General features: G+C 36.1%; 1 protein-coding gene across 1 annotated transcript in view; it reads left to right on the top strand.

The window, feature by feature from the left end:
- LOC104923988 (glucosidase 2 subunit beta) overlaps positions 1–3,028 on the top strand; it is a 117,489-nt gene extending 114,461 nt beyond the window's left edge. Inside the window, exon 15 of the mRNA XM_027288032.1 lies at positions 2,163–3,028. Coding sequence (XP_027143833.1) covers positions 2,163–2,300 — 138 coding nt within the window. The 3' untranslated portion in view covers positions 2,301–3,028. The remainder of the gene's footprint in view (positions 1–2,162) is intronic.
- Positions 3,029–16,110: the final 13,082 nt, after the last annotated feature.

The following is a 16,110-nucleotide window of genomic DNA, read 5'->3' as shown; positions in this document are numbered from 1 at the left end:
CAATAAATGTCGTTTGCAAATGTATGTGCTCATGCCATCCAGGGACCCCCTTTGAAAAGACTAAATTGAATTCCTTTGATACAACCCCCTAACCGTGTGCAGTCGGCATAAATGAAGGCTCGTCAGAAGTCGACGCTCATTATATTTGAAATGCTGAACCTCATCTTTGGGTACTCCTCTTTCTTTCAGTGGTGAAGCACACTTTTTATACTTGAGTAGTGGGACCAGTGATGTATTGTTTCACTGGTGGATATTGAGGTAATCCAAATTCAAACAGCGTGCAGAGTCTGTAGGGAAGGGTGAACTCAACTGTTTCAGTTATTAATTAAATTTAAAGTGCTGGACTGTGACTGTTACATGTGAGCAGTGAGTTCAGCTGCAACCGTGGCTCCAGATCTGAACTGGCCTCTCCCGTTTTTTAGGGATCATTCCAATTTCAAGGTCTGTTTTTTTGTAGATTTGGCCTTCATTTTAATCGGTCATAAGATTTTACTCACCATGGAGTAAGAATCTTAAATAGGACAAGAAACATGCACATTAAGGCTGTTTGCAGTGAAATTAACCTACAGGTTAGCCAAAGCTGGGAAAAAAAATCTCAATTTTACCTCTTGTAAAATGTTGGCTTGTTGTCTTTCTTGGTGAATGGAATGTTATTTTAATGAATAGAAATGATGACCAAAGCTACACAATGAATTTTTATTTTTCCAACCGTCCAGTGCAATCTGGCAGTGTTCAGTCAAGACTGACTTGTCATGATATTTTGGATGCTGTTTCGCAGATGAACACAACATTTTCTATCCAGTCACAGTAATGATAAATCAGTCAGACAATGTTTAAGCAATTGAGTGAAATAAAACTTGAAATAAACTCTAGAGTCCTTTTTGTCTGACAAGACCAAGTAAAAATGCGATCGATTAAGACACAAGACTAAGACCTTCAAAAACTGGTCTGGAGACAAAGACTACAAAAGAAAAAAAATGCTTCCATGTGTCAAAAAGATTCAAAAAGTTGGGGGGAAAATGGGCAAAACGGATGCAGCAGAAGTCAAGATATCCTGATTTATGGTCCTTATATTTAAAAACCCTAAATACTAATGCAATCCCATAATGCAACCCAACAGACCCTCCCTGCCTGGTACCCACCTCTTTCGAACTCCGCCCTTCCAGTTGTTACTTTTTTCTACTCTCCAAGTCCAAGATGAGACAACTATGTTGATATCACTATGAGATCAGCCTTGTTTTTAGGGGCTGATTCATGATGAGTAAACCGATCCTCATGTGTAATATTGGTGGAGTGTCTCTTTTTAATGATGAAGAATCTAGAAACACAAACACATGTTGCCCCCCCAACACTGATCTATTGCTCTGGCACCTGCAAGTCAAAACTAAATCACCAATAATCATACGGACGCACACACAGGAAAATACTTTGTCTCACCACGTGGCACACACCCACTTAATATCTCTGTGCAACAAGATACTAAGTGACATAACAAAAGACTATTTTTAATCCAAGTACGGGACAAAACCAAATCACCACTTGTACCAGCCTGAAACTTCAGCACAATAATACCTGTCAAGTTCCCGTCTCTCTCCCTCTCCAGGTGCTTTTGTTCGCCAGAGGGATCGTCTGTTCAGGGTGCAGTATGATGTGAGGGGTTGCTATGGAAACCCCCTAGAAGTAAAATAAGTTTTTTTTTTTTTCTCCTTTCCACTCTCTTGCAGAGGGCGTCAAAGTCGCCTATTAAAGTCTTGACAGTGGTAATCACATCCTCGCCCGTCCTGTTCACACGTGGGGAACGATGTCCCATAATGCCACAGTGTCCCACGGTTACAGCATCACTTTTGGGGGCTTGTAATACTCCGACTGCAGGCGAGGGAGTGGTGATGAAACGCTTCATGTGCAGTGCAAATCATTTTATTTGACGAAAGATCCGATAATGTTTGATCCACCGACTCCACTGGTGCTGTACTTTCGGCATAATTCTGTCATTTGTAGCGAATCCCATATCTTCACAAAAACTTTTGAAAATCACTAAAACAAGAGGTAGGACAGCATCTTCAATCAGCCCCCTTTGGGAGAGGAAACTGGCATGGCTCTTGACTCAGGCTAACTACGCCTCCTCACACCACCTCAACTTTCCTTTCTTTGTGCTTTTCTAGGTCACACTGACATGCGGAACGGAGACAGCCTTGCGATCGGTGAAGGAGCCCAGCAAATGCCAGTACATCATGGACTTTCAGACTCCTGTGGCCTGTCAGCCGGTGCTAAAGCAGCGGGGCATACACAGTGAACTGTGACCCCTTCCCTTACTGGCCTAGCCTAGATTCATTTAGCTCCCCCCACCAACCCTCTTGGCTAGCCTGCGGTGACAGGCTGGGGTCCTGAGGGTCCCCTCTGACATCTGTGTTGTCAGAACATATATACTTCCAAGCAAGTCTTGCTAAGGTCAGAATCAGATTTTCAGTAACACTGCTCCTAGAACTTTAGTTTTCATTGATTGTTACAGCGCTACTTTACATAGTTATGTAAATTGACTGATTAAGTATTCCTCACTTCAGTATATGTCGTCGTGGTAATATATGTTTACACTTGAGGCCCAACAGAATTACTTTGTAAATAATTGAATGAACAAAGTACAGCTACAGTTACAGGGTCTAATGACATTTCAACTAATGTTACTGCTCATTCAAGAGCACAAATTAAAAGGACTGCTTCTTTCTTCAGCCTTACTTAACTCTTAAAGAAAACGTCTGCTGATATTTTTCTCATTTGTCAACATAAAAACAACAAAATGATGTGATCCTCCTAACAAGTATTACCAAAGCTTTACATAGAGCTCCAAAAAATACATGTTGAAATCACGTCAATGAGTCAAACTTGTACAGGATGACATGAGCACACCATTCTTCGGCTACTCACTAGAGCACCAAATGTGTATTAGTCCGCAGATCAAAATAGTCCCCGACACTGTTTACTCCTTTTTAGTGAAAACTACAGTTTAGGGAATTGTTTAGCCTCTTTTTTTAAAAAAAACTGTAAACTGTCGTCGTCGTAGATTTACATCAGCAGAAAGAACGAATGTGGTTTGGCTCAACAAGGTTGATGTCACAGAGTATTGAGAGACATTGTACTGTTGTCACTGCCATATATTCCAGTATGCTGTATTTACACCTAAGCCTCAACAACATTACTACGTAGATAGTCGAATAGTGACATTGCTACTAATGTAACTGCTGTATAAAATGACTGCTTTATACATAAGCACAAATAAAAGGACTGTCTCTCTACCAGGACTCAACCTCGTTATACTTCTTCATACTTTATTAGAACCTTACCTTTGTGTTATTCCCACAGTAAAACGTTAAATTCTGTCCCACTTAATGTATGAGTGGTTTCTATATCTATAGTCCCAAAACGCTTTCACAATATTTACACGCTTTCAACTATTATTAGTGATGCATTGTGTACTGAATATAACGTCTTGATTTCACAAGATTCTGCCAACGTTAGCAATCTGCTTCTTACTGTGTATGCTATTTATGATGTTGTTATGTAACAGATTGTGGACTTTTCTGCAGCAGAGCCCTCTGCTCATTAAGGGGGAGCTAAATCAGCTGTCAGGTATCCAATAGGCTGCCTGATATATTTCTACCCTGCTGGGGCAGCTGGGTGGCTGTTTGCCTGCTAGCAATGCAATAGCCTCGGGCCGTGTTGCCCAGGGACTGCAGTTTTTTTTATCTGGCTTCAGCTCACATCCACATTTCCTATTTGATTCCGATCCTTACTATTACTACTGCGTCCGCCTTCGGTTTTTCAGGATAATGGTCAAGTTTGTTTAAGGTGTCAGCCAAGTCGTACAAAAGACATTCCTGGAAAAAAACTTCTCCAAACTAAGCTCACATAAAACTTGACTTTAGATTATGTTGTGGAACGAGATGTGTTAATCCAGCAGAAATCTGACATCTAGCACTATTGTGTTTATCTTGCACATGGAAAGGCAAACACTGGAACCGATCAGCCGGGCAAGAAAAAAAAAAAAAACTGTTGTAACCCATTTTGATTCATCACTTCATCTTCACAATATCGCTGTATATTTTAATCTCCCCCCTCATTTCGAATGTGCAACAGACGCCAAAGCTGTATCTCAGCATGAAAAAAACACAAAGCTCCCCCAACAGCTGGAAATGCTGCCAATCACACAGACAGTGTCGAGAGCGGCACTCCTGTCTAATATTGTATTACTGGCATCTGGAGAAATCTTTATATTGCATCATTGCCATATGGTGACCATGCGAAAGAACTTTTCCTCGGATAAAACCCGCTCGGATAAAACAAAGCGAACAATCTGCAGGGTATCAACAACATCTCACTTTGCTCAATGATCATCGTGTGTTAGATTACTCGCGTGCTTCACCCCACACAGCGTGGGTGGGAGACATGTTGCAGTTGTTTGGAAAAAAGGGTGGGGGGTGGGGGGAACACAGCAAAGCTGGGTTTTTATTTGAACCGACCGGTCATTGATGTGTTGGAAAAGGGAAGGATGGAGTGGTGGGAAGGATTCAGTAGGGAAGCCGAGCACACGCTCAGCACATACTTACACACCTCCATTCAGCACATTTGCACATGAAGGGGCAGGGGATGGAAAGTCTTTCCAGTTGAGCGTGGGCGTATTTGTGTGTTGACTCCAAATTGCTAAAAGGGCCCAGAGGCTTTATATTGCATTAAATCTCCGACTCAGCTTTGTAGAAACTAGTTCAGGGTACCTGTTCTCTGCAGCGGGAGGCAGCGGGTCCTTTGCCTGACTAGTGAGTGACTGACTGGTTGACTGACGCCCACTGCAACCCAGCACTCTCTTTCACTCTTTTGGAGATTGTTTTTCAGCCTTCTTGTTTGAACGGAGGCCAGTTTTACCCTCAGGGCAGAGAAGAAGAAAAAAAAAAAAAGGGTGTTCGCATTGAGTCACAAGCGACAGTCACATCCGTCTCCCTCGCGTCCACACTTACTCCGGTCTATTTAGTCACGATACTGATGCTTCACAGTTAGCCTCTAGCCTACACAATCTTTGTAAACAACACCTAAAGGCGTTTGGTATGTGAGAATACAGTACATACATTATATACAGGCCCGCACTCACTTATACTGTACGGTAACACAAAGCCGTTTCTATTTCTGAAGGTTCAGAAGTGACTAATATGTTTATCAGCATTGTCATGTTTTGTTTCTAATATGAAAGTCTATGGGATGCTGGTTTTCCTTGGAGTAGGTGAAACGCTTCCTGTTTGCTTTAGCAGCTGTTGTTAATCAGATTTATTTGTATCTCACAGCCAGCTTTAGAATAACATTAACACCTAACAAAAATAGTTTTTTTAAATCATCAAATCCTTTTTTTTTTTCATAAAAAGCATTGTTTTGGCCACTTGGGGGCAGCAAAAACAAGCTTTAGACACAAAACTGAGAGTGAATATGACACGGTTAGCAACAAACAGATGCAAAGTAACAGGAGTATTTATTTGAAGTCGTGTTTTTGGCCACCTGGCGCAACATTTACTCCCCTTTTATCTCTGTTTTGGTCTCCTCCGATTCAAAAAAATCTTTAGCTTCTAATTTCTAACTGTGTGCAAACTGTTTTTGCCATACTATACTATGACTTTTTTCACTGATTTTTTGCCATACTATACTATGACTTTTTTTAACTGATTTTTCTTTTTTTTTTTGCCATACTATACTATGACTTTTTTATTGATTTTTTTGCTATGCTATTACTTTTTTTTACTGTTTTTTTTGCCATACTATACTATGACTTTTTTTTACTGATTTTTTTGCCATACTATACTAATGACGTGTTTTATGTTTTTTTTGCCTACTATACTATGACTTTTTATTGTTTTTTTTTTGCATGCTTATGACTGTTCTTAAACTAATTTTTTGTGCATACTAGACTGTGACTTTTTTTTACGATTTTTGTTGCCATAACTATACTAGGACGGTTTTTTTACTGATGTTTTGTTGGCCATACGAATCTATGATTTTTTTTACTGAATTTTTGCCATACTTATACTATGACTTTTTATTGTTTTTGTTTTGCCCTGCTATGACGTCGTAAACTATTTTTTTGCCATATATACTGTGACTTTTTGCTGATTTTTTTGCCATACTATACTATGACCGTTTTTTACTGATGTGTTTTTGCCTACTATACGATGACTTTTTTACGGATTTTTTTGCTAATTAAGATGAACCTTTTTACAGTTTTTTTGCCATACTAACGAGACTTTTTTAAAAGTTTTGTTGCCATACTATACTATTACTTTTTTTACTGGTTTTTTTGTTACATACTATACTATGACGTTTTAAATGATTGTTTTTCCATACTTATACTATTACTTTTTTTTTTTACAGTTTTTTTTTGCCATAATATACAGTACTATTAAGAGCGTTGGAAGTGGTGAGCTTGAGTTCCTGCGACCACGACTCGGATCTGTGGAACCGATCTTAGACAACAACGCCGTCAACCTGTTTCCCTCCTGCTCCATCGCGCTCATCGGCCGGGCGGCGTGGGGATTGGGCCTCGATAGACGAGGACAAATCTCTAGAACATGTGTTGGTGTGATCACAAACACACTGTGGTAATTATGGGGTCCGCTGATCATGACGCACAGTGTTAAACGACAGATGGCAGGCATTTATCTGGCAGAACAACAGAACGTCACATCTACTCGCTAATTCATCTTTCTTATGATGATGTCCAACTCCTTTGTTTGTTTGTCCTGATGTATGCGAGCGCAGATTTCTGCCCGTCTCTGATATTTGAATAAAGCCTGTCAAAGTTTTAAACGTCATTCTGGTTGTTGCATCATCACTCATACATACACACACACATACATACATAGACATATATATTAGATATATATATATATATATATATATATATATAATATATATATATAGTATACTCACTTTTTTGCCTAACTATACTATGACTTTTTTACTGATTTTTTTTGCCTACTAAATACTATGAGTGTTAATTTTTTTTGCCATACTATACTATGACTTTTTTTACTGATTTTTTTGCCATACTACTATGACTTTTTTTAACTGATATTTTTTTGCCATACTATACTATGGACTTTTTTTATTTTTTGCCTACTATACTATGACCTTTTTACAGTTTTTTTGCCATACTTACTATGACTTTTTTTAACAGTTTTTTTGCCCATACTATACTATGACTTTTTTTTGACAGTTTTTTTGCCATACATACTATTACTTTTTTTTACTGATTTTTTTGCCATACTATACGATGACTTTTTAACTGATTTTTGCCATACTATACTATGACCTTTTTTTTATTACATTTTTTTTCCATACTATACTATTTACTTTTTTTTTATGTTTTTTTCCATACATACTAGACTTTTTTACTGAGTTTTTTGCCATACTATATATGACTTTTTACTGATTTTTTGCCATACTATACTATGACTTTTTTTTGTTTTTTTGCCAACTATACTATGAGTTATTTTCTTTCTGATATTTTGCCATACGATCTATGACCTTTCTTACTGATTTTTTGCCATACTATACTATAACTTTTTTTTTTTACTATTTTTTTCATACGACTATGACTTTATTATTTTTTCATATCTATACTATGACTTTTACAAGTTTTTTTGCCATACATACTGACTTTTTTACAGATTTTTGCCATACTATACTATAATTTTGTTTCTTAATTTTTTGCCATAATATACTATACTTTTTTTTACTGATTTTTGTCCATCTAATATGACCTTTTTTATTGTTTTTGCCAACTTATACTGACTTTTTTCATTTTTGCCATACTATGACTATGACTTTTTATGATTTTTTAATCTATCATGATTTTTTGATTTTTTGCCATACTAATACTATCTTTTACTGGATTTTTTTGCCATACTATACATGACTTTTTTTCAGATTTTGTGGTGCACATGCAGTACTCAGGTAGGTCGCGATGAGCAAATCAAATGCACTTATTGGCATCCAACGAGGGCAGTTTTTTCATCTTTTCTCCACTTCAGGCTTCGACTCGAGCGTTGGAAGGTGGTGAGCTAGGAGTCTGGCGACCACGACCGCGGATCTGTGGGAAACCGATCTTAGACAACAGCCGTCACCTGTTCTCCTCCGTGCTCATCGCGCCATCTGCCCGGGCTGGCGTGGGGGATGTGGCCTCGATAGACGAGGACAAATCTCTAAGACATTTGTTGGTGTGACACACACACACTGTGTATATGGGTCTGATCATGACGCACAGTGTTTAAAACTACACGAGAGCATGCATTTATCTGGCAGAACAACAGAACTTCACATCTACCGACTAACTCATCTTTCTTTATGATGATGTCCAACTCTTTGGTTGTTTGTCCTGATGTATCGGCGCAGATTCTGCCCGTCTCTGATATTTGAATAAATCCTGTCAAAGTTTAAACTTCATTCTGTGTTGTCATCATCACGCATACATCACACACACATACATACATATACAATATATATATATATATATATATTATATATATATATATATATGATATATATATAGTATACTCACTTTTTTGCCATACTATACTTGATTTGATTTATTTTGCTTTTTTTTTACTGATTTTTTTACTGCCATTTTATGACTAATACTATGACTTTTTTTACTATTGTTTTTTTTTGATTGTTCCATACTATACTATGACTTTTTTACTGATTTTTTTTTGCCATCTGTACTATGACTTTTTTACTGATATTTTTTTGCCATACTACTATGACTTTTTTTCTGATTTTTGCCATACTATACTATGACCTTTTTACAGTTTTTTTGCCATACTATACTATGACTTTTTTTAACAGTTTTTTTGCCATACTATACTATTACTTTTTTTACTGTTTTTTTTTGACATACTATACTATAACTTTTTATTGATTTTTTTGCCATACTATACTACTTTGAGTTTTTGTTGCCATCTTCTTCTTTTTTTTATGTTTTTTTTGCCATACTATACATGTCTTTTTTTTTTACTGATTTTTTGCCATATTATACTATGACTTTTTTTACTGATTTTTTGCCATACTATACTATGACTTTTTTTTACTGATATTTTGCCATACTATACTATGACTTTTTTTCTGATTTTTGGTGCTCACATGCAGTACAGTAGGTCGCGATGAGCAAATCAAATGCACCTTAATTGGCATCCAACGGGGCAGTTTTTTCATCTTTCTCCACTTTCAGCTTCGACTCGAGCGTTGGGAAGGTGGTGAGCTGATGAGTCTGCGACCACGATGCGGATCTGTGGGAAACCGATCTTAGACAACAACGCCGTCAACCTGTTCTCCTCCGTGCTCATCGCGCTCATCCTGCCCGGGCTGGCGTGGGAGGGATGGTGGCCTCGATAGACGAGGACAAATCTCTAAGACATTTGTTGGTGTGATCACACACACACTGTGTATTATGGGTCTCTGATCATGACGCACAGTGTTTAAACTACACGATGAGCATCATTTATCTGGCAGAAACAACAGAACTTCAACATCTACTCGACTACATTCATCTTTCTCTTATGATGATGTCCAACTCCTTTGTTGTTTGTCCTGATGTACGAGCGCAGATTTCTGCCCGTCTCTGATATTTGAATAAATCCTGTCAAGTTTAAACTTCATTCTGTTTGTCATCACCGCATACATACACACCACACATACATACATATACATATATTATATATATATAATATATTATATATATAGTTAAACTCACTTTTTTGCCATAACCTATATGACTTTTTTATTGATTTTTTTTGCCGACTATACTATGACTTTTTTACTGATTTTTTTTTGCCTACATACTAGACTTTTTTACAGTTGTTTTGCCATAGTAATACTATGACTTTTTTTACTGATTGTTTTGCCATACTATACTATGACTTTTTTTTACTGATTTTTGCCATGCTATACTATGACTTTATTTGACTGAATTGTTTTGCCATACTATACTATGACTTTTTTAACAGATTTTTTTGCCATGCTATCTTATGACTTTTTTACAGATTTTTTGCCATACTATACTATGACTTTATTTTCTGAGTTTTTGCCATACTGATACTATGACTTTTTTTAACAGTTTTTTTGCATACTATTACTCATTACTTTTTATTTATTTTTTTGGCCATACTATACTATGACCTTTTTAACTGATTTTTTTCCATACTATACATGACTTTTTTAACAGATTTTTGCCATACTATACTATGCCTTTTTACTGATTTTTGCCATACATACTATGACTTTTTTTTTTACAGTTTTTTTGCCATACTATACATGACCTTTTATTTATTTTTTTGGCATACTATACTATGACCTTTTTACTGATTTTTTTTGCCATACTATACTATGACTTTTTTAACAGATTTTTTGCCATACTATACTATGACTTTTTACTGTTTTTGCCATACTATACTATGACTTTTTTAACAGATTTTTTGCCATACTATAACATGACTTTTTTTTGCTATTTTTTGCCATCTGATACTGATACTTTTTTTTACTGATTTTTTGCCATTACTATACTATGACTTTTTTTACTGATTTTTTTGCCATACTATACTACGACTTTTTTTTTTTTACTGATTTTTTCCCATACTATACTATGACTTTTTTTACAGTTTTTTGCCACTATATATGACTTTTTTTTTTTACAGTTTTTTGCCATACTATACTATTACTTTTTTTACTGATTTTTTTGCCAACTATACTGCGACTTTTTTTTTTTTTTACAGTTTTTTGCCAATATACTATGACTTTTTTTTACAGTTTTTTGCATACTATACTAATTTTTTATTGTTTTTTGCCATACTATACTATGACTTTACTGATTTTTTGCCATGCTATACTATGACTTTTTTTAGTTTTTTTTTTGCCATACTAGACTATGACTTTTTTTTACTGTTTTTTTGCCCATACTATACTATGACTTTTTTTGCTGATTTTTTTTGCCACACATACTATGAATTTTTTTTAGTGCTTTTTCGCATGCTGTACTATGACTTTTTTTACAGATTTTTTGCCATTGCTTATACTAGACTTTTTTTTAGCAGTTTTTTTGCCATACTATACTATGACTTTTTTTGCTTTTTTTTGCCATACTATACTATGACTTTTTTTTTTACTGGTTTTTTGCCATACTATACTATGACTTTTTTACTGATTTTTTTTGCCATGCTGTACTATGACTTTTTTTTTACTGAATTTTTGCCATACTATACTATGACTTTTTTTTTACTTATTTTTGCCATACTATACTATGTCTTTTTATTGATTTTTTGCCATACTATACTATGACCTTTTTACAGTTTTTTTTTGCCATACTATACTATGACTTTTTTTTTACAGATTTTTTGCCATACTTATACTATGACCTTTTTTTCAGTTTTTTGGTGCTCACATGCAGTACTCAGGTAGGTCGCGATGAGCAAATCAAATGCACCTTATTGGCCATCCAACAGGAGTTTTATCATCTTTCTCCACTTTAGGCTTCGACGAGCGTTGGGAAGGTGGTGAGCTATGAGTCTGCGACCACGACGCGGCATCTTGTGGGAAACGATCTTAGACAAAACGCCGTCAACCGTTCTCCCTCGTGCTCATCGCGCTCATCTGCCCGGCTTGGCGGGGGATGTGGCTCGTTAGACGAGGACAAATCTCTAACGACTTTGTTTGGTGTGATCACACACACCCTGTTATTATGGTCCTGATCTGACTCACAGTGTTTAAATACACAATGAGCATGCATTTATCTGGCAGAAACAGAACTTCACATCTACTCGACTAACTTCATCTTTCTTATGAGATGTCCACTCCTTCGTTTGTTTGTCCTGCTGTATCGAGCGCAGATTTCTGCCCGTCTCTGATGATTTGATATCCTCTGGTCAAAGTTTAAACTCCTTCTGGTTTGTCATCACCATGTATACATACCTATACACAACACACACACACACATACATACATATACATATATATATTTAGGGCTGTCAATCGATGAAATTTTTTTTACTAATTAATCGCAAAAAATTTCTGTAATTATCGCGATTAATCTATCAATAAATGTATCATATAAATTAAATGCATTTTTTCTGAGAACGGAAGCTTTATAATGGAATTTATTTAGTAAAATCAAATTAATGTAGAATAACACAGAGAAAGTATATTTTAAATTCATTCATTTATGCTTAAGGTGCACATGATGCACAGCTGCAATAGAAAAAGCAGAATGAGAATTACTGATGAGTCGCCACACCCGTAGTGTAGACTGGTCCCGTGGGAGGTAAATTTCAGCAGGGTGTTTGCTTGAGGTGATATGTTAAAGTCGTGTTACTTTGTGAAAGTTTTGTCCAACGAGCCCGTCGGGCAAACTTTTTACATAATAAATGTTTCCCCAAAGTCCATCCTTATCATTTTCTCCCATAGACCTCTCCTTTAGTTAGGGATGACATGACTAACATAGACTCTTTGTAGTAGCATAATAATAGGACTCTCCTGTTAGATAGATAGCATAAACATGCGCTAGTTAAGTCATAGACATATCATCACATAGACTCTCCTTTTCGTTAGTAGCGACTATAAGACTCCTGTGAGATTCATAACTATACCATAGACTCTCCTTTGAGTAGGATAGATCATTAGACATATACACAGACTCTCTTAAGTTAGGATAGATCAATGACCATATACATATACGCCTCACTCCTGCAGTTGGTCACGTTGCTGCGATACGTTGAACTTGTCCGCCATATTGGCCTGTGCATATCTGCCCTCAACTAAAACAGCCAGGCCGGTTTCGTCTTAGGATGTGGGCACCGCCCAGGGTTGCAGTCTCCGGAGGGCTTTAAGTTAATGCCTCTTATACACCCATTTCACACACACACTAATATATCTGGGAAACAACAGCTCTACTTGTTTGCCATACTAGCTAACTTTTCTATGTTTGCATCTTACTATGATTTTTTTCGAATGTTGCATATACGCTGTGTCTAGTTTTTTTCAACATTATTGGTGTTTCAATTTTTTTTTACTTATGTTTTTTATTTTTTTTGCCCTACCTTTCGGTTTTTGTTACAATTAACGCTTTAGATTTTCCATACTATACATGCTTTCTACGTTTTTTTTGCCATACAAACGATATTTTTATGATTTTGCCATACTAATCGAAGACTTTTTTATTTTCATATACGGATTTTTTTTTATTTTGCCACTTACTATCTTTTTTACTGTTTTTTTGCAACTATATTACTATTTAGGAGTTGCCAATATCTAGGAACTTGTTACTATTTTTTTGCTTTATGACTTTTACAGTTTATCCTATAAGACTGACTTTACTATATTTTGCCAACGCTATGACCTTTTGTACTGGTTTTTGCTATAGTACTTTTTTAACATTTTTCAAACATACTATACGTTTTTTCATTTAACGAGACTTTTAAGATGTTTGAATATATATGCTTTTTTAAAGATTCCAACTATACTATTTTTTACGAATTGTCAGTTTTATCTTTTTGTTTCTACGACGAGCTTTTTTCATTGTTCCTTAACTATACTATTGACTTTTTTTTTTACAGTTTTTTTGCCATACTATACTAGACTTATTTTTGGATACTTCTTCTTTACTGATTTTTTTTGCATACTATACTACTTAAGATTTTTGAACTAAGATTTTTACTGAATGTTTTGCCATACTTAAGACCTTTTCTGATTGCCATTACTGTACTGACTTTTTTGTTTTTGCCATACTATATTGACGGTTTTTTCGAGATTTTTGGTGCTCACATGCCTAAGGTACTCAGGTAGGTCGCGATGAGCAAACAAATGCAACCTTATATGGCATCCAACAGGGCAGTTTTTTCATCTTTCCACTTTCAGGCTCGACTCAGCGTTGGGGAAGTGTGGTGAGCTATGAGTCTGCGACCACGGCCCGGATCTGTGGGAAACCGATCTTAGACAAACAAATCCGCACCTGTTCTCCTCGTGTCCATGCGCTCATCCTGCCCGGGCTGGCGTGGGGGAATGTGGCCTCGATAGACGAGGACAAATCTCTACGACATTTGTTGTTGTGATCCCACACACACTTTGTATCTATGGGTCTCTGATCATGACGAGCACAAGTGGTTTAAAACACACGATTAGGCATGCATTTATCGCGTCAGAACAACAGAACTTCACAATCTACTCGACTAACTTCATCTTTCTTTATTATGATGTCCCAACCCGTTGTTTGGTTTTGTTACTGATGTATCGAGCGCAGAATTCTGCCCGTCTCTTATATTGAATAAATCCTGTCAAAGTTTAAACTTCATTTCTGTTGTGTCATGCATCACGCATATACTACCACCCCCCACAACAATAACCTATATTCATATAATTAATATATATCATATATATATATATATATATTCAAATATTAGTAATACTCACTTTTTTGCCATTACTATACTATGACTTGTTTTTTTCCCTACTCTGATACTTTTTTGCCAACAATACTATGACTTTTTTTTACAGTTTTTTTTTGCCATATTATAATATCCACTTTTTTTACAGTTTTTTTGCCATATCTATACTATAACTTTTTTTACTGATTTTTTTTGCCATACTATACTATGACTTGTTTTTTAGCTGATTTTTTGCATCTATACTAATGACTTTTTTACTTTACAGTTGTTTTGGCCATACTTACTATAGGACTTTTGTAACAGTTTTTTTGCCATGTATACTATGACTTTTTTTTCCTTTTTTTTTGCCATACTATACTATAGACTTTTTTATGAATTTTGCCTACTACTGACCTTTTTACAGATTTTTTGCCAACTATACTATACCTTATGATCTTTTGCTTATATAGACTTTTTTATTTTTTTTTGGCCATTACTATACTAGACCTTTTTATGCATTTGTTTTGTCCATACTATACTTACTTTTTTTTTTACGTTTTTTTGCCCATATATACTATGACTTTTTTTCTGATTTTTTTTTTGCCATACTATACTATGACCGTTTTTAACGATTTTTTTGCCATATTATACTATATACTTTTTTTTCAGTTTTTTTGCCTACTATACTATTGATTTTTATTTATTTTGTCCTAAAACTACCTTACTGATTTTTTTTTGCCATACTATACTATGACTTTTTACAATTTTGCCTATTTACTGTACTATGGACTCACTTTCCAACTAACAGACTCGTACTGATCTTTTGCATTCTGACTGACTTTCTTTTGTTTTTTTGCCATACTATACTATGATTTTTTGATTGTTTTTACAGTTGTTTGGCCATACAATAATGACTTTTTTGTCATGCCGTTACTATGAATGTTTTGGCCATACCATACAAGAGCGTTTGAAGTACAAAAGAAGAGTGAAACCAGCCCAAAATACTATTAACACCTATGATGATCTAAATACGCATTGGGTTAGGGCCCTAGTTTGAAGGTTCTGAAGTCATGGGTTCAAAATCTTATGAGAGTGTGGATTTTGAGGTCTCTGTCCAAAAGAAAGAGGTGAAAACCAAAAATATACTTAGGACATGTGAAGCCAATAGCTCATTGAGTTTAGAGCGCTCCCTTGTGAGCGTCAGACGTCATGGGTTTGGAACACTGGGAACATCTTGGACCTTTTGAGGTGTCTGTACAAAAGAAGTGTACTGCCAAGAAACAATGGGTGAGGAATTAAAATAATAGCTTCAATGGGTTAGAGCACTAGTTTGGGACATCTGATGTCATGTGTTCAAACCTCATGAGAGATGTGGAGAATTTTGACCACTGAAGTCTTAAGGGGGATTGGAATTGGAGGAACGCAAGAGTGGAAACTAAGGTGATCAACGATGTGGACCGATAGCTCAGTTTTGGTAACGGCTGCCTGTAAGCAGTGAAGTTATGGTTTGCATCTTATGAGATGCACTGACTTTTGAGGTCGAGGCCAAAAGGAAGAGTGTAAGCCTGCGAGAAAAAACATCCCACGTGGTGGGCCGATACTCACATTGGTGAGAGCGCCGCTTCTAAACTGTGGAGGTTGTGAGGCCGAATCTTATGAGGTGCAGTTGTTT

This window comes from Larimichthys crocea, chromosome XIV (assembly GCF_000972845.2).
Source record: "Larimichthys crocea isolate SSNF chromosome XIV, L_crocea_2.0, whole genome shotgun sequence".
Lineage (NCBI taxonomy): Eukaryota > Metazoa > Chordata > Actinopteri > Sciaenidae > Larimichthys > Larimichthys crocea.
Note: the sequence above shows the minus strand (reverse complement) of the source record. Positions and strands in the feature narration are given on the sequence as shown.